The 26,978-nt window shown below is 48.3% G+C and overlaps 1 protein-coding gene across 6 annotated transcripts in view; it reads right to left on the bottom strand.

Moving 5' to 3' along the window:
• Window positions 1–13,184: 13,184 nt before the first annotated feature.
• EML1 (EMAP like 1) overlaps window positions 13,185–26,978 on the bottom strand; it is a 177,195-nt gene continuing 163,401 nt past the window's right edge. For all 6 annotated transcript variants that reach the window (XM_036065379.2, XM_078054216.1, XM_078054213.1 and 3 more), the window contains 5 exons: window positions 18,610–18,707; window positions 18,419–18,506; window positions 16,935–17,030; window positions 15,413–15,543; window positions 13,185–14,705 (listed from right to left, as the gene is read on the bottom strand). In XM_036065379.2, coding sequence (XP_035921272.1) covers window positions 14,580–14,705; window positions 15,413–15,543; window positions 16,935–17,030; window positions 18,419–18,506; window positions 18,610–18,707 — 539 coding nt within the window. In that variant the 3' untranslated portion in view covers window positions 13,185–14,579. The remainder of the gene's footprint in view (window positions 14,706–15,412; window positions 15,544–16,934; window positions 17,031–18,418; window positions 18,507–18,609; window positions 18,708–26,978) is intronic.

Here is a 26,978-nt window from a genome sequence, read left to right as displayed (position 1 = left end):
GAAGGAACTCCCTGGCCACTCCTCCCTCTCAGCTGTCTAACACCTGCTTAGAGATCCTGACAGCCAGGTCTTTGCAGGGCTGAGGGGACCTGCCTACAATGGGGCTGGGAGGCTTGGGCCTCTGAGCACACATTTTAGGGGACTTGATGAATTTGAAGCCTTCGATCCCCTCACATGATGTTCTACAAGCTGAGCGGTCAGCAGATGGCATGTCTAATGGAGGGAATGATAGAGAAGTTACAGGAAGAGTCAAGAAGATCTTGCATGAGAGCAATATGACAACAAAAAGTAATTCTTAGGAATAAAAACGTTATTTCAAAATGGAAAAAATTAATTAGAGGCAGTAAAAACAGAAAAGACACTGATCTAGAACCAGTGTTGGCCCACTTTTCCTACAAAGGACAAGATAATAAATATTTTTGGCTTTTTGCAGGTCATTCAGTCTTTGTCATAACTACTCCACTTGGCCATTGTAGCTTGAAGACAGCCATAGACAATCCATGAATGAATGGATGTGACTGTGTTCCAATAACACTTTATTTATAAAAACAGGTGGCAGCCTGGATTGGGCCTGTTGACTCAGGCCCTAGGAGATCAAACGAAAAAACTTTCACAAAGCAGACAGAGTACAAAAGGAAGAAATGGAAATTATTATTGACAAAATAAAACACATACATGATAGATTCAAGAGATCTGACTTCTCAATAGTAAGAATTCCAAAAGGAATGGAAGGAAGAGAAGCCATAATTGAGGACACAATAGAGTTTTTAAGTCAAAAGAGTCATCAGAAGCCTGAATGCTTTTTTCTAAGACCAGGAACAACACAAGGTTATCTACTCTCCCCACTGCTTTTCAATATTGTCCTGGAGGTAATTAGGCAATGAGGGGGTGGAAAGGCATTCCATTGAAAAGGAAGAAGTAAAACTATCTCTATTTGCAGGTGACATGATATTGTGTATAGCAAATCTTAAGGAATCCACTAAAAAATTATTAAAACCAACAATTGAGTTCAGTAAGGTTGCAGGATGCAAGATCAATATCCAAAAAATCAATTGTATTTCTATATACTTGCTATGAACAATTTGAAAATGAAATTAAGAAAATCCTACTTCAATAACATCAAAAAATAAAATATTTAGGAATAAACTTGATAAAAGAAGTGTAAGATATATACCGGAAACTACAAAATGTTACTAAAAGAAATTAAAGAAGACCTAAATAAATGGAAAGACATCCCATGTTCATGGATTGGAAGACTTAGTATTGTGAAGATGGCAATAGTCCCCAAATTGATCTACAGATTTAGTGCAATCCCTCTCAAAATCCCCCCTTTTTTTCAGAAATTAGCAACCTGATTCTAAAATTCATTTGGAAATGCAAAAGACCTAGAACAGCTAAGACAATCTTGAAGAAGAACAAAGTTGGAGGATTCATATTACCTGATTTCAAAATTTACAGCAAAGCTATAGTAATCAAGTACAGTACTGGCTAATGGAGATAGATAGATATAGATATAGACTGATGGATGGAATAGAATAAAGAGTCCAGAAATAAACCCTTACATTTATGTGTAGTTGATTTTTAACAAGGGTGACAAGATAATTCAGTGGAGGAAAGAGGAGTCTTCAATAAATGGTGCTGGAACAACAAGAAATCCCCTGGCAAAAGAAAGAAGTTTAATACTTCACATCATATGCAACAATTATCTTAAAATGGTTCATAGCCCTAAATGGAAGAGCCCAAACTATAAAACTCTTAGAAGAAAACATATGTGTAAATCTTTCTAACGTTAGGTTAGGCAAAGTTTTCCTAGATATGATACCAATAAAAAAGTACAATAACCGGGGCGCCTGGGTGGCTCAGATGGTTAAGTGTCTGCCTTCGGCTCAGGTCATGATCCCAGGGTCCTGGGATTGAGCCCCACATCGGGCTCCTGGCTCAGCAGGGAGCCTGCTTCTCCCTCTCCCTCTGCCTCTCTCCCTGCTCATGCTCTCTCTCTCTCTCTCTGTATCTCTGTGTCTCAAATGAATAAATAAAATCTTAAAAAAAAAAAAGTACAACAACCAAAGAAACAACAGATACATTGGATTTCATCAATATTAAAAACTTTTGCTTCGGATCATACCATTAAAGTCAAAAGACAACCCACAGAATGGGAGAAAATATTTGCAAATCATATCTCTGAAGAAGGCCTTGTATCTAGAATATGTAATGAACTCTTTCAACTCAATAATATAAATACAAATAAGCCAAGTAAAAAGTGGGCAAAGGATCTGAATAGCTATGTCTCCAAAGATCTACAAGTGGTCAATAAGCATATGAAAAGATGCTCAATATCATTAGCTATCAGGGAAATGCGAATAAAAACTTCAATGAGATACCACTTCACTCCCACTAGGATGGCTATAAATAAAAAATAATAATGATAAAGCAAAATAAAAATGGAAATTAAATTGGCAATGTGGAGAAATTGGAATCCCTCATACATTCTAGTGGGATTGTAAAATGGTGCAACCACTTTGGAAAACAGATTGGCACTTCTTCAAACTATTCAATGCAGAGCTACAACATAACCCGGCAAATTCACTCCGAGGTATATATATGCCCCAGAAAAATGAAAACATATGTCCGCACAATAACTTGTACGTAAATGTTCATAGCAGCGTTATTCATAATAACCAAAAAGCGGAAACAATCCAGCTGCCCATCAACTGATGAGCAGATAAACAAAATGTGGTCTATCATTAGATAGATATCCGTATACGAAGGAATATTATTTGGCAATAGAAAGCCAGGCAGTACCGATTCATGCTACAATATCAATGAACCTTGCAAATATGATGCTAAGTGAAAGAAACCAGCCACAAAAGGCCACATATCATACGAGTCAATTTATAGGAAATGTCCAGAAAAGGTAAATCTGCAGAGGCAGAAGGTAATCAGCAGTGACCAGGGGCTAGGGGGGCAGAGTGCATCTAGGGAATAACTACCCATTATGGATTGGCCTGTGTTCTCCCAAAATTCACATGTTGAAGCCCTACCCCCAGTACCTCAGAATGTATTTGGAGATAGGAATTATAAAGAGGTAATTAAGTTAAAATGAGGCCTTTAGTGTGGGCCTGAATCCAATCTGACTGATGTCCTTATAAGGAGAGGAGATTAGGACACCCAGAGAGATGCCAGAACAGAGAAAAGGCCATGTGAGGACACCTCAAGAAGGTGGCCGTCTGCACGCCACAGGGAGAGGCCTCCGTAGAAACCAATCCTGTTGGCACGTGGCTCTTGGACTTCCGGCCCCCAGACCTGTGAGGAGATAGATGTCTGTTGTTTAAGGCCCCCCTCCATCCCCCCAGCCTGGGAAGCTCTGTCGCAGCCCTAGGAGATGAATACACTGCCAGTGGTGTATGGGGTTTCTTTTGGGATGATGAAAATATTCTAAAATTACATAGTGGTGATGGTTGCATAGCTCTGCGAATATACTAAAAACCACTGAATAGCATTCCTGAAGTGGGTGAATTGCATGGGATGTGAATTATATCTCAATAAAGCTGTTTGGAACACCAGGTGTTTGGGAGGATTAGTGTAGAAAGACACATATTTAGACACAATCTGGTAGAAATGCCTGTTCTTCTCTCCCACGCGGATGAGGTCCTCAGCCAGAAAGGATTTTAGGCCTGCAGTTCCCTTTTCTCAGGGATCTGCGAACCTCTAGTTTCAAATTGCAGACAAGAAGCCAAATAACTAGTCCGAGTCTCTCTTTACATGGTGTGTATTAGCCTCCTATCGCTGCCATACGGATGACCAAACCTTGCTGGCCTCAAACAACACGTATGTATTCTCTTACGGTTCTGGGGGGTCGGAAGTCTGACTCGAGTCTCACTGGGCTGAAATCTAGGTGTCTGCGGGGCTGTGTTTCGGGGGAGAATCTGTTCCTTGCCTTTTCCAGCTTCTAGAGTCTTCCTGCATTCCTTGGCCCGTGGCCCCTCAGGAAGCCAGTGGCAAGGACAGATCAAGTATAGGTCAGCGCTTTCTGGCTCGCACTCACATCTCCCTCACCTCCTCTTTTCCCTCCCTCTGCTCTAGTTAGGGACCTTTGCGATTATATTGGGCACACCTGGGTAATCCGTGGTAATCTCCCTATTTTAAAGCCAGCTGATTAGCAAACTTAATTCTACCTGCAACCTTAATTCCCCCTTGGCCATGGAACCTACATATTCATGGGTTCCAGAGATCAGGAATGGACATTTTAGGGTGGCCTGAGTGTGTGCATTCCACACACAGGCAATCTGTTTTTTCCTCCCAGAAGCTGAAAGGGGTTTCTTATTGTCGTTGGAGTTTGGAAAGTTCACCGGAGTCCAGGGACACCCCTAAATAACCGTAAAAAATATAATAAAAATTTAGCTTGGAAATGTGAAAATACTCCTCTAGATAACTTTTAGCTGAAAGAAAAAATCAGTATGAAAACTATAAATTAATAAGAAATTAATGAAAATGAGAAAACGCCATAGCAACGCCTATGGGATACAGCAAGAGCATCCCTTACATGTTTTCATTATACACCAGAGAGTATACATACATGAAGCATTCAGCTTAAAACACAACAAAATACATTTAAAGATTATGAGGAGGGAACTCATCAAGATGAAACCTGAAAATAATGAATTAGAAACATAAATACTGAGAAATGAAAGTAAAATCCACTTCTTCAAGAGGAAAGGAAATGGAAAACCCGCAAAGACTAGGAAGGAAAAGGCAGGAAAACAAAAGTACAGAGCACTAGGTGTGAGAAGGAATTTATAATTGCAGGGTGAACAAGAATAAAATAATTGCATCGCTTTGCAGCGTATATAACTGTTGGGTCATTGTGTTGTACGCCGACATTAATGTAACATCGGATGTCAGCTACCCTTCCATAAGAAAATAATTACAAGAGAATATTACGGCGGTTTTATTTCAATAAATTTGAGAATCTACATGAAATGGATGATTTTCTTAAGAAACAAATCGGGGGTAATGCTGGTAATGGGAGAACCTAAATGGGACTGAATGCTAAAACCACACTGGTGTCTGGGGCACCCGGATGGCAAGCACTGGGGACACCAGCCATCTCCGGGATCTGCTCGGAGGACATTCTGCACTGTGATTGTGAACGGCCACTGAGCTGGCTCCCAGCAAGACAGCAGGTGGAGAGTCATCCTGGACGGGGCTAGGTGTGGGGCAGGTGGACCCTCCTCTGCCACTGTTCACTGCGTGGCCCTTGCTGGGCATGGGTGTCCTCCAGGGCTGGATTCTGGACAGTGGACTTTGGAGCCCCATGTGGGAGCTGGAGGTGGTGGGGGTGGGGTGGGGAGGAAACGGGAGGTGGTTGGCATGTTCAGGGAGGTGGACCGGGTGGGGGGTTTGGACATAGGATGAGTGTTTCTGGTCACCTCCACCCTCTGACTGCTTCTGCTAAAGCAGGGGCATTCTCAGTCACGTCATGGAGTGGATTTTCCTGTAAGATGTCATTCTAAGAAAGCTGTTGCTCCCCAAAGTTTGAAAACCAGGTGATTCCTCCAACCCCCAGGGCTGCTTTCAGCCCTGACCCTTTCCCAGCATCCACTTGCTTTGATAACCGTCTGGTCTCTTAGAATTGTAAAGATGTTCATCATTTAGTTCCCAGACAGAGATGGGTATGAGTGCGTGTGTGTGTGTGTGCATGTCCGTGTGTTTTTCTTCTTTAAAAAAAACCACCGCTTCCTTTGGAACATAATTTAAACTTGCTTTTCCCAAATGACCAAGAACTAGGTTAGCGCGCAGGGGCTGATGGGAGGCGAGGCGGGCAGCCAGTTTCCACACGCACGCCCGACTTTCTCCTCTCAGAAGGATGAGGTTTACAGCCCTTAGGTAAAAATAGCTTTGTGCGGCTTTTGCCAGGAAGACATTTAGAAACGGAGGGAGGATTCGTTTGCTAAAAAAAGAAAAAGCCTCCCAAATTGCTACCATAATTTTGGAATTCACTTCTGCAAAACATATCAAGGGTCATAAAGATGTTTTTGCTCTCAAATTCAGTAATTGCACTTCTGGGATTTTGCCCTGGAGGAGCAAGTCTAAGAGAAAGGTTCCACGGACAAGCTGTTCTCCGCAGTGTCGTTTGCAATAGTAAATCACTGGAAGCAGGGAAAGACACTCAGGGTTAAGGGCAAAGGTTTAGGAATCTAAGCCAAGTCCACATGCTCCCCCTTGCTGCCCATGGCTCCATTGATTTGCGCCTCTACCGTACCAGGCCCTGTGCTAAGACGAGGGTACATGACGCCGAGCATTTATGCCTCAGGGAGCTTACAGTGGAAAGGGTACAGGCAGTAGACTCCACTTACAGCTCAGTGTGATAAGAGAAGGATCCATGGGAGGGATCAGAACCCAGAATAGGCACTCCAGGAAGGCTTCCTGGAAGAAGTGACTTGTGAGCTGTCTTACGAAAGTTACAGTGGTTGGGAGCGCCTGGGTGGCTCAGTCGGTTGAACATCTGCCTTCAGCTCAGGTCCTGATCCTGGAGTCCCATGATCGAGCCCCACGTCAGGCTCCCTGCTCAGTGGGGAGTCTGCTTCTCCCTCTCCCTCTGCTCCTCCCCCTGCTTGTGCTCTCTCTCTCTCAAATAAATAAATAAAAGAAAATTAAAAAAAGAAAATTACGGTGGTTGGGCAGGAAAAAAATGGGAGGAAGAACTTGGGGGCAGAGAGCGTGTGTCAGGACCAGGTGGCGCTGCGGTGTGGGGACAGAGAGAAGCTCAGCCATGGAAGCAGAGGGAGATGGTGTTGCAGAGGAATCAGGAAACCAGGGAACAGGCCCTGTCTGCGATGTGGGGGGCTTTTTCTTAAGAGCCCTTGAAGGATTTTAAGCAAGAGAGTGATGCCTTTAGAAAACTCGCCCCGACTGCCCGGTGGGGTGAGGCCGGTGTGGCTGCACGCGGGTCAGCAGTGATCCACCGGCCCGGGCAGAGCAGTGCGGGTGGGAGGAGATGGGCACATGCGGGATCGCTCCTGGAGTCTGGGGGAGAGAGCCGAGGGCTGCAGTGGTTGGGTATGAACTCTGAAACCGGACTGCATGGGTTCAAATCCCAACTCACTCGCTGTGTAGCCCTTAGCGAGCTAACTAACCTCTCTGTTTTAGTTTCCTCGTTGTGGAAGGAGGATCCCCGTGACAGGGTTGTTGGGAGTACTGCGGGGCCCCGAGGGTGAGGCGCACCCAGCGGTGACCGGCACGGGGGAAGTGATGCTGTTGGGGTTGGTGCTGCTGATCTGGGCAGTGAGTCGGAGACAGGGGCCTGGAGGGATGCGCGCATTGCTGGCTTGGGCTGCTGGGAGCTGGGAGTACAGGGTTTGGGGAAGGAAGTGGGTAGATTTGGTTTGGGGCATGAGATCGAGGCACTCGTGGCTGAGCAGATGGACAAATGGGTGAAGCTAAGGAAACGGATGTAGAGATGTGGATCTGGGTCTTATCCGTGTTGGAGAGGTGGCAGATCCTGGGAGCTGATGGGGTGGCCCATGGGAAGGGGCCATGGCAGAGCCCGCAGCACCGGGGACAAAGGCCCTCAGTAAGGGTGGCCTTGTTTTTCTTGTCTTCATCACCATCATCAGTGTGGGAGGACTGGACAGTCGCAGCAGCCTGTTACAGAACCGACGGGAATTATTTATAACAAGTCTGTAATGACAATGGAAATGTTTATAAAGGTGCAAGAGAAAAGCAACATAAAGCATGGTCTATGCACTCTGCTAACTACGGAGACACATCCAGAAATGTACGCAGGGAAAAAAATACGGGAAGGAGATGCACCAAGAACCTAGTAGTGCTACTTCTAGGTGGTGGGAATATGACAGGACATCCTGAATTTGCTATAGTAAGTATGTCTTTTCATTTAAAAATACAGTGAACTTCATTTTATTTATTTATTTTTAAAATATTTTATTTATTTATTTGACAGAGAGAGAGAGCACAAGCAGGGGGAGTGGCAGGCAGAGGGAGAGAGAGAAGCAGACTTCCCGCCAAGCAGGGAGGCCGATGCGGGGCTCAATCCCAGGACCCTGGGATCATGACCTGAGCTGAAGGCAGACGCTTAATGACTGAGCCACCTAGGCGCCCCAAATAAAATCTTTTAAAAAAAAAATCTTAAAAAAAAAAAAAAAAGAGCAAGATCCTCCCTTGTCTGGGATGCTTGTTCCAATGCCCCCGGATGTTCTCCTTTGGACCCTGATGGTCTCCAGCAGCTGATATTATACATCAGGGAGGCTGAGTGCTCTAGAGGGAGGTGCACAGAGCTGAGAGAAACTGGCCAGGAACTCCAGAATAACAGAAAAGCCCCCCTGCGCCTTGTCGCCAATCTGGCCTTGAAGCCCTTCCTAGCAGGAACGGGGAGGGGGGCGAGGAGGACGTGGAGAATTGTTTGGCATCTGGGTTCCCTTTCACTTCTCTGTTATATTAAGCTTCTGCATGACTAACCTTCTCCCACAGTGTTTCCCAAGATGGTATGCCATGGAACATTGATCCTGGCCAATAATCAGCATCGTGGGAGCGAAAGTGCCCAATGCTCGAGTATGGGAAATGTCAGTGTAAACAGGCTTCTTTATTATAGAATTTCCAATGTGTTAAAGAGGCAAACTGCGCTCGAGTCTCTACCTACGACACACCATATATAGTATGGGGCATTTCTAAAGTCATTCGGAGACCCTGCATGAGCAACTTCTCGAACGGCGCTCTGCAGAGAGTCAGTCTGAGAACGGTGACGCTGGCGTGGAACACAGCTTGGGAGACCTGGGAGTTTCACCCCGGGCTCAGCAGCCTGGGGCAAGCACCTCTATCTTTCCAACGCTCTGTCTCTTCATCGTCGGGGGGGAGGGGGGCCTGTGATCCTACCTCTCAGAGCTGCTGTGCAGATGCCTTTTGGCCAGAGACGGGGCAGAATCTGAGAAGTGGAGCAGGTGCGTGCCCTTGAAAACCAGCAGTCCCCCTCCCAGGCAGTGAAGCCAAACTCTTGCTCAGATGCACAAAGAAACTGCACGAATCCTGACGGAGCAGTTTGTGTCACCAGATGCTGAACCGACATTTCAGCCCAGGAGCCAAGATCCAATGGGTGTGACCGTCCAGAGGTGCTGCTGGACCACGGGCAGAATTTACCAAGGACGATCCCAAGAGACCTCTTAGCCTCCCTCATCCATGGTATGGGTATAAAAAAGTGTAGGGAAGTAGAATTTTAAAAAAGTATTTGTAAGGGGGATTTCTTTGGGGCAAAGTTGAGCTGTTGATTCCAGCCCCCTTTCTCCCAAGAGGGAGGGGTGGGGTTGCTCCTCTCTCACCCCAAGCCTCTGGACAGCTCGGCGTGTGTCCCCTGCGATTGGTCGGTTGATGTTTGGCTGAAAATCTAAAGGCAGGAGGTGGTTCTCAGCCAGATGTCCAGAGAAGGCTGGGTCGGGGAGGAAGGAGCCTCCCTCCACTGGTGGGGGTGGGGTGGGGCACAGAGGTTTCCTCTGAACGCGGTAGAAAGCCTGGAGTGTGTGTGGGGGGTCATCTGGGATCCTGCCCTCAGGGCCTCCTGGAGGGCGGGGGGACTCCTACCGAAATATGACTGGGGATCGACCCCCGCTGCGCTCAGGGGCTGCGGGGCGGGGGCGGGCGGAACCTCATAGAACACCCTTATCCAGTAGAAGGGGACTGAAGGTGAGACCATCTGCAATGTTGGGGCTCCCCAAGAACCTCCGAAAGCTCCCTGAGGAGGGTCGCTTGAAACACCTGCCCCATCCAGCGAGTGGAAGTCCGTCGGAGTCACACAAGCATTTTCCTTGCTCTGGCCCCACTCTCCCAGCTTACAGAGGTCAGAACCCGGTTGGTTACTGGAGCGCCAGCAAGAGAAGCCGGCTCTGTTTTCTGCCACAAGGTGGCGCACCTGCAGCCAGCTGCGCCCCGGGGAGGGGGTGCGGGGCGGGGGTTAGGTTTAAACCTAGTGTTGAGGCTTACCTTCTCGGTCGTCATCCTACAGGTGCTACGACACCTGCTTTGCTCTAAGTCCAAATGACCAAATTTGTTGCTAACTCATCCACATTCTGAGCTCAGGCAAAATCTCTGTTCACGAGCCCCCAACCTCACCCCTCCCTTAGGCTTCCTGAGGGCAGGGTGCTCTTGTAACCAAAGATAGCAGGAAAGTATGTATGCCACCCGGCAGCCCTCCCAGGTTCCGCCCCTCGGGTGGTAGGAGTTTGTGCCCCATTCTTACTGACACTCACGCAGGGGAGTGGAGGAGCCAAATTGGAACAGCTGGGACCCTCTGAGAGGGGCTGGAGCTCCTGCTCCCTGTGAACAAGGCTCCTTCCTCAAAGGGGAGAGAAGGTTTCTGAGCTGATCCCTGCGTCTGGTCTCCATCTCACCTGCCAGCCAAGGTGGGAAGGATCCAGGCTGGGTGATCCGGAAGGGGGGCTTCCCCAGGGGGCCAGAGGCAGGGTGTGGGGAGGGGCAGGGTGCAAAGGGGCAGCGAGCTGGGGGTCAGAGTGGGTTCTGGAGAAGGGTCCTGAGCTCAGCCGCACACGTGTGCTTGAGCCTCGTGAGCTAGGCTTCCAGGTGGGCTGTGCATCCTGTGCTTTGCATGGTTGTGTGGCGTCCCCATGTGGTGCTTGGCGTGGAGACATGGCTGGTTTGACAACTCGAGAGACTCGAATGTGGACTGGGTATCAGACCATAAGGAATCACTGTTCAGTTGGTCAGTTGCGATTTTGTTAGGGTGGTTACCTGAAGTAAACTGTTGTCGTGGGAGCGGCAGACTGAGGCATTTACAGGTGAATGACATGATGACTTGGACTTGCTTTGAAAACACTCCAGTCCTCTCTGTCCCCCAAATTAGGGGAGACAGAGGAAACAAGATTCTCCGAATGTCCATAAGTTTTGAAGCTCGGTGAGAGGCTCTATTTTTGTATATGTTCGAAATTTCCCATAAAGTTAAAAAAAAAAAAAGCAAAACCGTAGTGAATCAGTTTCTATCTCACAGTAAATACATGTTTCTTGTTCATTTTCACCAAACAGCTGCCTCCCCAGTTGTGCCGTTAGATGGCCCTCCTTTGAGGAGGCCGGAGGGGCTCAAACGTTGTTTCTTCTATGTGCTCTTCTAGAAGCCTCAGAAATCACATGATGGTAGTCTGTTCCCAGATCACAGAAAAACTGATTAATGGGTGCAATGTGTAACTTTTGGGCAGTGGAAGTAGTCACTCAAAAAAGTTGGGGGGTTAGGGGTGCCTGGGTGGCTCAGTTGGTTGAGCATCTGACTCTTGAGTTCAGCTCGGGTCATGATCTCAGGGTCGTGGGCTCGAGCCCCGAGTCAGGCTCCTCACTGGGTGTGGAGTCTGCTTGAGATGCTCTCTCCCTCTCCTTCTACACCTCCCCGCCACTGCATTCTCTCTAGAAAAAAAAAAAGTTGGGGGGTGGTGAAGATGCCTATGTGGGCTCTTGAGTGAACCCTCTCCTTGCCGAGCTGGTGTTCCTCTGGCTGCCCTGGGTTTCTGAGTGCCCCCAGCTGGGGCGGACGCCCTCTCCTCCCCGGCTGGACCAGCTCCCCGCAATCTCAGCCACACCCCGGTGCCAGACATGGTGCTCTTCTGTGGAGAGCCCCGCAGAGGCACCTGCTGCTGGATTTTTGTTCTGAGCCCGCTAGCCGAATGCCTACTTTTGCACTTGCACTTGGATGTCACGGAGGCCCCTCACCTCACTTCGTCCTGTCCCAGGCATCATCCACCTTCAAACTTGCAGTGCTCTGCATCTTGGCCAACGGCACGGCCATTGGACCAGAGAACGGTCAGGGGCCCGAGCCTCACCCACTGCCCGCAGGTGATCCCTCACCTGCTGGCGTTCCCCCTCTAAACCTCCCTCGGACCATCCCTTCGCTTCTCCGCACCCACCGCTTGCAGCCTGGTCCACACTGTCAGCACCTCATGGAGATTAATGCAACAGCCCCTCAGCTGTCACTCTTCACAGCCCACCTGACGGGGCCTCGGGCCACTGGGAAGAAGAGGCCTAGCGGTCACCCCTGCTTCCAGGCCTCTTGTCCCAGCAGTGTCTTGGATCTTGGAAGGTCGTGATCTCAGAGTCGTGAGATCGAGCCCCACGACGGGCTCTGTGCTGGGTGTGGAGCCTGCTTGAGATTCTCTCTCTCCTTTTCCCTCTGCCCCTCCCCCCTCAAATAAACAAACAAAAATAAAAAATAGACAAATATGAAAATAACAGTAATAGCTTATATAAATATCCTTTTTCCATTATGAGCCTGGAAAAGAGTGGGATTATATAGAAATAAAAGTAGATCTTGGGCGCCTGGGTGGCTCAGTCGTTAAGCATCTGCCTTCGGCTCAGGTCATGATCCCAGGGTCCTGGAATCGAGTCCCATATCGGGCTCCCTGCTCAGCAGGAAGCCTGCTTCTCCCTCTCCCACTCCCCCTGCTTGTGTTTCCTCTCTCACTGTGTCTCTCTCTGTCAAAAAAAAAAAAAAAAAAAAAGATCTTATAAGATCAATAATGGGTCCCTTTCCCCTTCCTTGAGCTGGTGATTCCCTTAATTATTAATGTAAAAATAATTGTTTTTGCCAGTATTTAACCGAGTAAAATAACAACTAGGTACGGTAATTAAGCTGAAAAAATTTTAAGTTTTTAATTTTTTTTTTTAGAATCTCTACCCCTAACATGGAGCTCAAACTTATAGCCCTGAGATCAAGGGCTGCATGCTCCTCCAAGTGAGCCAGCCAGGCACCCCTCAGCTGAGTTTTTTTTTTTTTTTTTTAAGATTGATTTATTTTAGAGAAAGAGAGAGAGAGAGAATGAGCAGGAGAGGCAGAGGGAGAGGGAGGGGGGAGAGAATCCCAAACAGACTCTGCACTGAGCACATGCGGAACCCAACATGGGGCACAATCCCATGACCCCAAGACCATGAGCCAAGCTGAAACCAAGAGTCGGACGCCCATCTGACTATAGCACCCAGGCGCCCCTAAGCTGAATTCTTTATAGTCTTCGAATCTGATGAATCCTTACACACCATGCAAGCTAGAGTTCCATTTGCAAATGACCCAGGTGAGAACAAAAAATATGTCTATGAAACAGAATATAGTGTGAATCATATCTAATTTTAAATATTTTAATTTATATATTTTCATGATTATAGGTCAATAAGAAATCCTTTTCAGATTTAATTTCATTATAGAATATATTTGATAAGGATACATACAAACAGATTCATCTTTAATACACGTGTCTACTGGTGTCCCACATTTGCTCAGCAGGCTGGCGATGTAATAAACATGCTTCCAAACGTTGTGCTTAATCAGCCACTCTAAACAACCAGCGCCATGGAGTTCAGATAATTCCATTCATTTACTTGCCTAGAACAAGTAGAAATCTTAGTGTTTGTTTTTAAGTCTGTTTATTACTCTTCTATTTTAAAATCTGAGATACATTCCCCAATGTAAACAATAAATTTCAATCTGTCACACAATCAAAATGGATAAGGCCTTCTTGACAAATGTATGCCACCTCTGTTTTACTCATCAGAACGCGATCTTGTTTTGTAGTGTAGGGAGCCATCCATGCACAAAAGACAGGAAAAGAAGCTGCCCTTAGTACCCGGTGGAGCCTCCCAGACTTCTCCCCGCCGCAGGTTTATTGTACACTTAAGAGATACCGTTTCGACTTGGTCTACTTGGTCTTAAAATACAAATATACAATGTCCATAAGCATAAAATAGTAAAGCCTAGCCTTACATCTTTATGATCAATTTCTACAATCCTATACAAGTACAATACCAGATCATGCCAACTCCTATACGGAAGAAGGTGACTAGATGTCTCCACCACTCTTCCGGGCACGTGAGCGCGGGACAGAAGGGAGTGAAGCGGCTGCCTGCGCTGGGTTAGGCAGACAGCGTCACTGAAACTCTACGGTGCCTGCATACCCTGCTGAAATATTTAAATTAATCTGGAGTACAATCTGCTTAACACAAGAAGAACACAACCCCTTTCTCGTCAGCCTCCCTCCAGGAGGACTGAATGAACCCTTAGAGAATGAAACCAAATAAAGTCACATTTGCATTTCCTGATTCACCTGTGCAAATCAGTCCTCCACGCTCTTCTCCATCGATTTATCCTTTCAGGACCAATTAATCAATAGCGATCACAATTCAGTACCTCATTATCATCATAAATATTGGACTTAGCGAGCTAGATGGGGAAATAGTAAAGCCTATGTACAATATCTTAAAAGGCATTCTGTGACCATTTTTGAAGGGTTCGTAGAAAAGTTACAAAGGATATACCAGTCACTTCTGTTGATGTCACCACAATGTAAACCCTGGCATATTTTTCTTTAATATTAAATGTGCACTGTTTTATATACTGTACAACAAAGGAGAACCGTGAACCACTGCTCCGGGGTGACGCTCACTGATTCGCTAAGCTAAGGTAACTGGTAGAGGGAGTGGTTTTCCTGAGGTTTGTCAGAACTTCTCAAACGGAACAGAAATCACAGTGGTGGGGCCTCGCACGAGGCTGTGCCTGCCCCTGTTCTGCTCCCCGCTGCCTGCTGGGACTAAATGACCCGCCACTGCATGATGCTCGTGTCCTTGCCGCCCGTGGAGATGAGGTGGCTATCGCCACCGAGGAAATCGACGTTGGTGACGTGGCTGCTGTGCCCGCTGTACACGTGGCTCGGAGCCTGGGGAAGAACGACAGAGAGCGAGCTTAAGGCAGAGCGCGCTGCGTGGGGTCGGAAGGTGCTGGCATTCTAACGCTCGTTCTTCCCTCACTCGGCAGCTCTCGCCTGCGCACCTGCTTTGTGCACAGGCACTGGAGGGGCGTTCAAACGACACGGAGGCCCTCCCCGTACCCCGACAATCTGGCCTGGTGGGGGGGACAGACACGGGCAGGGCGCTGTCCCGGGCTGGGACACGTTCAGGGCCAGAGCGCTGTAGCGGACGTGGGGCCACCCAGAGGAGGGGTCTACCAGGTGCCACGGGTCGAGGGGGAAGGGCGGGGAAGGGTGCTCTAGGCGCTGGTGTTGGCTCAGCTCAGCAGGTGGGGGAAGAGGCGTGAGGCCCACGAAGGAAGCCACGGTAGCAGACAAGCCAGCTCGAAGGGCTCTGTGGATGGGGGTTCTCCCCGGAGAGCAGCGCGGAGCCCGGAAGAGCTCCAGGGTGGCGGGACGGCGGGGTCAAGTCTGCATGCGTGACCGGCAGGTTCACGGACAGAGCCTGTCTAGTCAATCACCAGACCGCCAGGGGAGGCCAGGACGCATGCGCCCCGAGGGCAGAGGCCGTGACGCATGCGCCCCCCCCCGAGGGCAGAGGCCGTGACGCATGCGCCCCCCGAGGCACAGGCCGTGACGCATGCGCCCTGAGGACAAGGTCCATGAGGAAGACATACCCGGAACTGTGAGCAAGGGTAAGAGAACAGGTGCACTTTGCCGAAGTCGTCGCCGGTGGACAGCAGCTTTCTCTCATGGGCCCGACACACAGCATTGATGTCGGTTCCGTCCGAGCCTTCCGGCCACACTCCTAAAATGAAGACCACAGAGCCCTGAAACTCCAGGGACACTAGGCCACGCTGCCCAGGGCCCGCCACTGAGCTCTCATGGAGATCAGCTCGCCCGGAGTCCCTGGCTTTCGAAGCCGGGGCCAGAAGAGCTCCCAGCCTGCCGGCGATCGTCTCCGCCGGGGCGATTCCCAGATCACCCGTCCCGCCCGAGGGGAGAGCTCCGGCAGGCCCTCTGGGCTCCCACGACTTTCGGGGGCCCCTTCCTTCTGGACTCCACAGCGGAGAGAGTGCCAGAAACCGTGGCTCTGGACACAGTGCCTTTTCTTTATTCCCCCAAAGCATCTGAGTGGAAGCTGGCTAGTCCTCAGCCTACAGTTTCCTAACTTTTTGGGTTTTTTGGGGTAACTCTATATGTGAGTCTCTCCAAAGGAGTGTTTAACCCTGTGTGTGCCTTTCAGGTTTTTTTTTTTTTTAAGATTTTATTTATGTATGAGAGCGAGAGTAGCGGGGGGAGGAGCAGAGGGAGAGGGACAAGCAGACTCTGCGCTGAGCGTGGAGCCTGACCTGGGGCTGGATCCCACGACCCTGAGATCATGACTTGAGCCAAAATCAAGAGTCAGACGCTCAGCAGAATTAGCCACCCAGACGCCCCTCAGGTGTTTCTTGGTATGGGCTCTCTGTGGCTGCTGCTTGCCTGGTCTATCCGGCAGGTGCGGTGTCCGCCTGCCATGGATCTGGAGTCTGGTTGGGCGGGCAGTGTCTCCTGATCATTGCTATGGGAAACAGTTTGGTCCCAGTAACTTTGGATCTGAGACAGCTGAATGTACATTAGTTTCTCAGCTGGCAGATCTAGAGTGAACCCAGGAGTTCCTAGCATTTATACCAGAAAATGATAAATGCCAGCTCTAAAGAGATTTGAGAAATTTTGACCACCTTATTGACTTAGAGTCTTACATAAAGAGATTATAGGTACTGTCTTTTCTTTTTTATTCTACTAAACTGTCTTAATTTATTTTACACCATTTATAAATATATTCCAATCTCAACTTTAAAGGAAGTGAAAAATTTAGTTAAAGAACCAAAAAAAGTATAATAACTCTAACAAATGATAAAGAAATAGATTGAGTGCCATCTGGCCCATCTAAGAAGTTTGGCACAACCTCATAGGAGAAGATTCTAGAGCATTATCTCAGGACTTATTTCATACAATAGAAAAGGGTTAAACCTATCTCTCTGGTTCTTGCCTGGCCCTTCCCCTGGGAGCTGCAGGGAGCGTGTCCTTTTAGGGTTCATGTGGCAGCAGAGCAGCTGGACAAAACCAGTGACCATGAGAGTTCATAACTATTAGAGAAATATTCTAAAAGTGGATACATGTTATGTGTGAACTGAATGAAAGCTGCAGAAAACTTACCAAAGACATGGAACCCCAAAGTGCAGGTGTACGTAGCCCATTCAATGTCTCTCGTAGTTTCCACACTTACGACTTGCTTACAAGCAGAGGGAACCCCTGGAAGAAGCAAATCCAAGTCTGGTGACATCTAAGCTGACAAGGCTGGCCCTTACAGCCCTGCCCCGCCAGCGACAGAGCCCTGTGGAGTGGGACCCTTTCCACTTCCCAGCCCCGTGGGAGCCAGGCTCGCGACTGCAACTGTGCCTGAGCCCCGGGGCCTCCATGGGCACCACCTCCCATCTATCTCCCTCTTTGGGTCTGTTTCCTGCAGTCTGGCTTCTCTTTCCTTTGACCATCCATGGGTACCTTGCCTTCAAATGCTCACTGTCCCCCTCCCCTGCCCGCCCACAGAGCCCTCGAACAGCTCAGCTCTGCCACCTGCTGTTCATGTCAGGCTCCCCAGCCATTCCCCCCCCCCCCCACCACACACCCCTTCAGCCCTGAGTTAGGAGTGGAAGCTTATGGAAACCAGTCATACCCAGGTGATTTGATTGCTCCCCAAACGAGCTCTCACTCCTAGAGTATGAGACCGTGTCTGAGAAGATTTTAGACCCGTGGCCTGTTTCTGAAACCCATCCCCCTTCTTCTGCCCTGTGTCAGGCAGGACTTTGGGGAGGGCGGAGAGGGAAGACCAGGTGCCACCCGGCACATGCTATTTCCCTCTCTCCTCCACCTCCAGCAGCTCTACCTGTCCAGCTCCTCAGCAAGTGGATGGCTGCCTCCCTCCCTCCCCACTGGCTCTTGATGCCTACGGCCTCGTATCTGAGCCCACACTTCCTGTCTATACAATGGGATAAGCCTGGAAGAGCTATGGATAGTGACAGAAAATGTATGTAAACTTTTTGGTACTTTTTAGTATTGCACTATTTAGTACCATCCAGCAGGGTGGACACCAGGCCCTCCTCATGCCCCACGATCCCCTGTGCTTAGCCCAGAGCTGGGCACACGACAGGTGCTTGGCCCACGTGTGAGGAGCCAGTGCTCAGGAAGTACTGGCCTTACTATCCTCAGTGTTCTCAGGTCCTGCCTGGACACAGACACCGCCAGGAGGGGTCCCAGGGGCTGCTGTCCCCCCAGGTAGGAGAGACTTCACTGTGTCTGCCTGCTTGGGATGACGCCTTCACAAGGGTCCCCACTCTCTCCTGCCCCAATTGCCCCCCTCGGGCCTGTCCCTCCAGGATTTGGCATTTTCCTTCTTGGAGTCCCGTATCTTCTGCTCTGCAGGGGCCCACGTCAGCCCGAGCCCCCAAGGATCTCAATGGCGGGAAGGATCTTAGAGGTGGCCCTGCCCAACTCCCGTTTTATAGAAAAGGAAACCAAGGCCTGGAGGTGACAGCACGTGCTGAGGCAGTAGGGGAAGTGGGGTTTGCAGGAGGCCCCATTTTGGTCTCAGAGTGAACGTTCTATGTGATCTGAACCCAGACAAGCCCTGGGGTGCTACTCACAGTAAAGGATTTCATAGTCTCCAGAATTTGACACAAGGAATTGGGAGTTCACAGACCAGTCCAGGTGAGTAATGAAGCTGGAATGACCCTGGGAGAGAAGAGCAGGATGTGTTTCATGCGCCTCGTAAATTCCCGGCACGAGGGACATGGGGTGACCACACACATCCCGAGAAAATGAGAAGAGCGCCTACCGAGCACTTGCCGACACGCGTGTACTTCCTCCCATTGTCACTGACTCCGTAGATGTAGATGCAGTTGTCATGGGAGCCAATGGCTAAGAAGGTCCCGTCTGCAGAAATATGCAGATGACATTTGTTTTAAAAATAAACACTTATCAATGACAAGGGATAATGTTAGTGACATCACAGATTTAGAAAAATTAGCCAAATCAGTGACTTAACTCAAAGAGAAGAGTTTGCTTTTCAGGAAGTCCTATGCCACTTCCCAAGCTGTCTTTTGGAAATCCACTCCTGACCAGATCTCTCCCCTTATAAGCCCCATCCCTGCCACTCCCACATGGAAGAACCGAGACTCATTCCCTCCAGGATGCGGCCACATCGCTCCTCACTGAGCGCCAGGCTCTCTCAGACCTCTGCCATACTGTCCTCCCTCCCACCCCCCTGCCCTGCCTGGAAGGTCCCTCCCACCTCACCTCTGCACACACTGTCCTCCCTCCCACCCCCCTGCCCTGCCTGGAAGGCCCCTCCTACCTCACCTCTGCACACACTGTCCTCCCTCCCACCTCCTGCCCTGCCTGGAAGGTCCCTCCCACCTCACCTCTGCACACACTGTCCTCCCTCCCACCTCCTGCCCTGCCTGGAAGGCCCCTCCTACCTCACCTCTGCGTACACTGTCCTCCCTCCCACCTCCTGCCCTGCCTGGAAGGCCCCTCCTACCTCACCTCTGTGTACACTGTCCTCCCTCCCACCTCCTGCCCTGCCTGGAAGGCCCCTCCTACCTCACCTCTGTGCACACTGTCCTCCCTCCCACCCCTGCCCTACCTGGAAGGCCCTTCCCGCTTCTCTTCCAATAGGCCATCAATTACCATTTTTGCCTAGGTTTCTGGCCTCAGGAAAGCCTAAGGAACGGGGCTTTGGTGCTTGTGTGGAAACACAGGGAAGGAGCTCAATAGAACATAAAAGCAGAGCCCGCCTTTGTAGCCGGCGGAGGAACTTGCCAAGTGTGAAGGCAAAGCGGGGAGATCCACGATATACTGGGAAGGAAACAAGGCCTGAGAGGCTAATCCAGAGGAGGTCAGACTTTCCTGAGGCCAGGAAGCAAAAGGAAGGAGACAGGAACCGTGTGGGGGGCGGGCACCCTGAGGCACAGAATGGAACACAGAGTAGCGGGGTCTCCGCACACTGGCTCGGGGACTGCGATGCGTCCCTGCTCGCACCGAGCACCAGTGCCTCCGTCCGCAAAGCACGGCAATTTTCACAGCAATTCAGAGGATTCCCTGGACAGTGTTTGTAAAGGTCCTGGTGGTCACTGGCCGTCGTTAGTTGTTAATAAAAGTCCCCCCCCCCCCAACCACTGTCATCAGAGTTTCCTTCTCCCAAGGTAGGGAGTCCTACAGGAAACAACATGGCCTGACACCATCAGGAAATGGTGTTTCAGGAAGTCCTAGCCTGGGCCAGGTCAAAATAAGGGTGTTGGCAAGACCAAGTCAGCCTGTCCCATGTGGGAATCCTGGCGGGATGGGGTAAATAGGCCAAGGACAGCGGAGGCCTGGAGAAGGAGACCATCTGTGGCTGACGGTTCTCAAGAAGGCCGGAGAGCTGCATGGGAAACCATCCACCCTTGATTCCCCCAACTGACCGGGCCCTGACAATAATGATGATGATGAACACTAAAGGTTAACCATAATTATTATCAAATTATAACAGTTCACATTTATGTAGTGTCCACTAGGTACCATCCTGTATTCACGTATTTCATCCTCATAAACCCTACAGACAGGTAGATATCATGCCCGTTTTTCAGGAGAGGAAACTGAGGCACAAGTGGCAAAGTAACTTGCCCAAGGTCACACAGGTTTATGGGAGCTGGGCTTCGAACCCAGGCAGTCTGACTCCAGAACCTGGAGCATTTTGTTGCTGATTCTGCTGCCCCTGTGACACAGATTAAGGGTAAAGCCTGCCACGTGACATGTCGGCATGCTGGCTTGTACGTTCTTAAGCCAACGATCTCAAGATAAGAACTACCTTATCATCTGTTAACTCTCTCTCATAATGGAACCATTTATTATAATTCTGACTGCCCCAGCTCTAGGATTTCGAATATTCTAAGTACCTCCTGTAAGTGGGATCATACAATATTCGTCTTTTTGTGTCTGCCTTATTTCACTCAGCAAAACGTCCTCAAGAGTCATCTGTGTTATAGCATGTGTTAAAATTTCCTTCTTTTTAAAGACTGAATAATATTCTGTTGAATGGCTATACCATAATTTGCTTATCCATCCATCTACTGATGGACACTGGGGTTGCTTCCACAGTTAAGAATAATTATTATAGAATAATAATGCTATGAACACGGTGTACAAATGCCTCTTTGAGGCAAGGGTCACCTGGTTAATGAAGAAAAGCTCTGAAGCCCAAGAAGCAGAGCTGCTGGTAAGAAGAGCTCTCTGGTCTCCAGGGAATGGCCATGAGTATAACTGACAAGAAATATACTCCCCGAAGGACTCTGCTCATGTCAGCTGGAGCTGATAGATATCTGAGGGCCTTCTAGGAAAAGAGGGTGTAGACGAGGGCCTCTTGCACTTCACAGACATTCAGAATCACAAGAAAATGATGCGAAACACATAAAACACATAGAAGAATGCAGAATATTGGCCAGAATCAATAATAAAATATGATACTTAAAACATCAAGAATGAAAGGCATTCTGAGCTGAGTAAGCACCTTCTCAACATCAAAAAAAGGTTCCAAGGTGTCTGGGGGGTTGTCTGTTTAGGGTGAGAAGTGTGAACTTTGCTCGGGCACAAGGAAAACACACCTGGAAGGGTGCTCCTTCTCTAATGAGACCTGTGGAGATTAAGAACACAGCTCCACCATGAGGTAGAGACTGCTGCCAATCAGCTTATAAAATAGAGGATTCCTACAGAGCAGTAGCAGCTCAGTCTTGGCCAAGTATTTCCAAGGACAAAACTGCTATTTCCGAGAGTGTTCACATAGCTGAACATCCTGCATATCACAGAAACATAGCATTTCCTAAAACACAAGCATCCAACGACCAGGCCTAGAAGCAAGGGCCCGCCCAGCAGCCATGAGCACTCCTGGCACCCACACTGTCAGGACTCAGCCGCCAAACCCCGGTGGCTTCCACTGGCCCATGATGAGAAAACTGAGCAAATATACGTCAGTTCACAATGGCACCCAACCCACCAATACCAACTGATCACTGTTAAGGGGTACAGAGAACAAATTCATTATCTTGGAAATTGGTATATAAAGTAAAAGAAATCAGGCAGGGGCACCTGGGTGGTGTAATCAGTTAAGCATCCAACTCTCGGTTTCAGCTCAGGTTGTGATCTCAGGGTTGTGAGATCGAGCCCTGCATCAGGCTCCACGCTTAACACAGTCTGCTTAAGACTCTCTCCCTCTCCCTCTGCCCTTCCCTGCTGCTTGCTCTCTTTCTCTTTCTCAAATAAATAAATCTTTAAAAAAAATCAGGCATTTATCTTGACTTTCCTTAATGAACGCTACCACGCTATTGGATAACAAAGTAGATGATTAGCAGTTTTTCTTTATAGAAATATGATATCTAATAAGTGAAGAAGAAAATCTAACATTGGCAAACCACTCATTTGTAGTCCCTCATGAATCTGGGCATTGGGCACCAATAGCTACTAATATCACCAAAAGTGAGAGAAGCAGATGTGAGTCTGGTAGCTGGAAGACAGCAATACATGCAGACCCTGAATGGGATCCAGCCTCTAGATGCAAACATCACATCAGAGGGAGTCCAGGGGACAGAGGAACATGTTAAAGGACACCACGGGGACGCACTCAGCAAAATCCAGAGTGGAGAAAACACTACGGGGAAAAATGAGCCTGTTCCTTCAACAAGTAAGTGAACAGTGCACACAAGAGAGAGTGGGGAAGGGGGTGGGGGAGGGAGGGAGAGAACAAGCACAAGGAATGATGGATTAAACGGGACTTCAGAGATATATCAGACAATTACCACAGGACAGCCTTTTTTGGATCCCAATTGAAACTGTTAAAAAAAAAAGTCAAGTGAAGGGGGCCTGGGTGGCTCCGTCGTTAAGCGTCTGCCTTCGGCTCAGGTCATGATCCCAGGGTTCTGGGATTGAGTCCCGCATCGGGCTCCCTGCTCGGCAGGAAGCCTGCTTCTCCCTCTCCCACTCCCCCTGCTTGTGTTCCTGCTCTCGCTGTCTCTCTCTCTGTCAAATAAATAAATAAAATCTTTAAAAAAAAAAAAAGTCAAGTGAAAATCTGAATACTGACTATGCGAATACCTGATGATATTAAGAAGTTAATGCTATTTGGGCTGAGGAGGTGACAGTGACACTGTGGCTATATTAAAAATAAGCGGGCAGGGCTTCCAGCTGTGGCCCAGTGAGCCCAGTGAATCCTCTCCCCATAAAGCAATGAAAAAGATGCACAAAACTGACAAAAATAACCACTTCCGCAGTCTGGAAATTGATTAAAGACGTAAATCCATCTGAGAAGTGTTTATACTTAAAAAGCTGCTGAATTCGGGATGAGGCCAGTAGGAGTCCCCGGGGCGCTCGCCCCGGGCTGCGCTCTCCCCTCCCCCCTCCCACCGGCTCGGCGGGCTCGGAGGCTGCGGCCGGGCAGAGCCGGCTGTGGGCGCCAGCGGCTCTGTTTCCGTGGTCAGGTGGCTCACTCCACACAAAGCCCTGGGCGACGCCTATGCCCACCCGGCAGCGTTGTGGACAGAAGTGACGATCTCCAGGGCGGGTGAGCAGAGAGCGCCCTCGGCTCCAGCAGCCCGCGGTCACGGTGGAGGCCGGAGCGCGCCCATTCCAGGTGATGGGAGGCTAGGCCCGTGCGCGCGCACGCGGGGGGCAGGCAGGGAAGAGCCCGGCTACCCAGGCGCTCGTGGCCACGCTGAGGCTGCATGCATGCCCAGGAGGATGCCACAGGGCCCGCGGCAGCAGAAGCCGGGCAGCCCCGGAACCCGCCTGAACGCCGGCCGCGCCCTTCTACCTGCACACGCGTCCGCCGGCACAGGATGCAAGCCTTCCTGGCTGGAGGTGTCTGAGCGCAACTCTGTCCCGTCCTCCATCCAAAATGCATGAAGCCAAACCGAGAGAGCCGAAAAGAGAAACTAACCGGTTCCACGGGACCAGCTGGAGATTTCAGTCCTTCCCTCTCAGCAGCTGCTAGACCAGCCAGAGTAGTGGCAAGGACACAGATGACTCGAACAACACATCGGTCAGCTCTGAACACTGTCCACCAACTTGTCCCAGCCGACCAATCGAGAACACTGCACCCAAGAGCGCACAACGCGCATTCTCCGCAAGTACACCTGGGACATCGTCCGGGATAGACCACGTGCCAGGCTATAAAAACAAGTCTCGATGAAGTAAACGTGATTAAAATCATACAAAATACATTCTAGGCCACAACGGAGGTAAGTTAAAGAACAACAGGAGGAAATATGGGAAATCCCCCAAATATTCGGAAATTAAACAATACATATGTAAATAACCCATGGGCCAAAGAAGAAATCATTAAGGAAATTAGGAAATATTTTGAACGGAATGGAAATGAAAACACAATATATCAAAATTTATGGGATGTGACTGAAACAGTGCTCAAGGGGAATTTTTTTTTTTTTTTTTGAGGGGGGAGAGAAACAAGGGAGAGGAAGGGGCCGAGGGAGAGGGAGAGAATCTCAAGCAGGCTCCATGCTATGGGGTAACCCTGAGATCATGACCTGAGCCAAAATCAAGAGTTGGACGCTTAACCAACTGAGCCACCCAGACACCCCTCGAGGGGAAATTTATAGTTTTACACATCTCTACCAGAAAAGAAAGGTCTCCAATAAGTAACCTAAACTTCAAGAGCAAGCTAAATATTAATCAAGCAGGGGAAGGGAAAAAAATAAAGATCAGAACAGAAAAGAAAAAAAAGAAAAAGGAAAATCAATGAAAACAAAAGTTGGTTCTTTGAAAAGATCAACAAAATTGACAAACCTTTAGCCAGACTGACCAAGAGGAAAAGAGAAGAGACAGAGTTTCCAGAATCAAGAATGAACGAGGAGACCTCACTGCTGACCTCAGAAAAATTAAAAGGATTATAAGCAAATATTATGAATGATTTAATGCCAACCAAGTAGACAACTTAGCAGAAATGGACAATTTACCAAACTGACTCAAGAAGAATAAACACTCCGGGGCGCCTGGGTGGCTCAGTTGGTTAAGCGACTGCCTTCGGCTCAGGTCATGATCCTGGAGTCCCTGGATCGAGTCCCGCATCGGGCTCCCTGCTCGGCAGGGAGTCTGCTTCTCCCTCTGACCCTCCCCCCTCTCATGTACTCGCTCTCTCTCATTCTCTCTCTCTCAAATAAATAAATAAAATCTTTAAAAAAAAAAAAAAAAGAAGAATAAACACTCTGAATAGATCTACAACAAGAAACTGCATTAGTAATTAAAAACCCTCCCACAAGGAAAAGATGGCTCACTAAATTTACATGAATTCTACCAAATATTTAATAAAGAAATAATATCAATCCTTAAGAAACTCTTTCAGAAAATAAGCAAGGAAGGAACACCTCCCAACTTACTCTGCAACAGTACTCTCATAACTATGCCACACAAAACTATCACAGGAAAAGAGAACTACAGATTGATATCCCTCAGGAACAGGGACGAAAAAATCCTTAATATTAACAAATGGAATCCAGTGATACATAAAAAGGATTGATACACCATGACCAAGTGGGATTTGTCCCAGAAATGCAAAGTTGGGTTAACATCTGAAAATTAATAGACCATATTAATAAAATGAAGGATAAAAAAAATCACTTAGCGGCGCCTGGGTGGCTCAGTCGTTAAGCGTCTGCCTTCGGCTCAGGTCATGATCTCAGGGTCCTGGGATTGGCCCCACATTGGGCTCCCTGCTCAGCCAGGAGCCTGCTTCTCCCTCTCCCACTCCCCCTGCTCATGTTCCTTCTCTCGCTGTCAAATAAATAAATAAAATCTTGTTAAAAAAATCACTTGATCATCTTAATAAATATATTTGACAAAAAAAAAAAAAGCATTTGACAAAATCCAACAGCCGTTCATGCTGAAAACCCTAAACAAATTAGGAATAGAAAGGACCTTCCTCATCATGCTAAAAGGGCACCAGCAATACTTAATGGTGTATGACTGAATGCTTTTCCTCCTAAGACTGTGAGCAAGGCAAGGATGCATTCTTGCCACTTCTGTCCGACACTGTCCTGGAGGTTCTACCTAATGCAAGAGAGAAGAAATAATTAAAGGCACCCAGATTGGAAAGGAAGAAATAAAACAGTCTTTATTTGCAGATCACATGATCCTTTAGGAAGAAAATCCCAAGGATTTTACACACACACACACACACACACACACACACACACACACACACACCTACTAAGACCAATAAAAGAGTTTAGAAAGGACATAGGATATAAGATCCACGTGCAAAAATTGATTTTATTTCTCTATGGTAGCAACCAACATTCTGAAAATAAAGTTAAGATAATGCCATTGCCAATGGCATAAAGAGAACTGACTTAGGAATAAACTTGACAAAGGAAGTGTGACTTGTGCACCAAAAACTATGAAACATTGCTGAGAAAAATGGCAGAAGACCTAAATAAATGGACAGATATTCTGTGTTCAAAGAGTAAAAGACTCAGCATGGCCAAGCCATCAAATCTCCCTGTATCGATCTACAAGTTCAACATTAAATCCCTATTAAAATCCTGGCAGGTTTTAAAATTAGAAATGGACAAGCTGGTCATAAAATTTATATACAAATGGTGAGGACCTAAAGTAGTCAAAACAGCTCTGAAAAGGAACCGCAAAATTGGAGGAGTTAGACTATTCATCTTTGAAACTCACTCTGAACTCCCAGTAATCCAGACTGCGTGGTGCTGGCACAGGGATGGACATCTAGGTGAACGGGACAGAACTGAGAATCCAAAAATAAACCTTTTTATTTTACGGGTCAATTGGTTTGTGACAATAGTGTCAAGATTATCTGATAGGGAAAGGACTGTCTTTTGAATGAATGATGCTGGGACAAGTGGATAATCTACATGCAGAACAAATCAAACTTTCACCCCTTGCAATACACAAGAATCACCTGGAGGTAAGGGCTAAAACAATCACCATTTTTTTTTTTTTTTTAAAGAGGGAGAAAGAAGCAGGGGAGGGGCAGAGGGAGAGAGAGAGAATCTCAAGTGGACTCCACGCTGAGCATGGAGCCTGACGTGGGACTCGATCCCAAAACCCTGAGATCATGACCTGAGCCAAAACCAAGAGTCAGACACTTAACCGACTGAGCCACCCAGGCGCCCCAACAATCACCTTTCTGAAAGA

The sequence above is a fragment of the Halichoerus grypus genome, chromosome 8 (genome assembly GCF_964656455.1).
Source record: "Halichoerus grypus chromosome 8, mHalGry1.hap1.1, whole genome shotgun sequence".
NCBI classification, from domain to species: Eukaryota; Metazoa; Chordata; class Mammalia; order Carnivora; family Phocidae; genus Halichoerus; species Halichoerus grypus.
The sequence above is the reverse complement of the archived record's forward strand: the minus strand, read 5'-3'. Positions and strand labels throughout refer to the sequence as shown.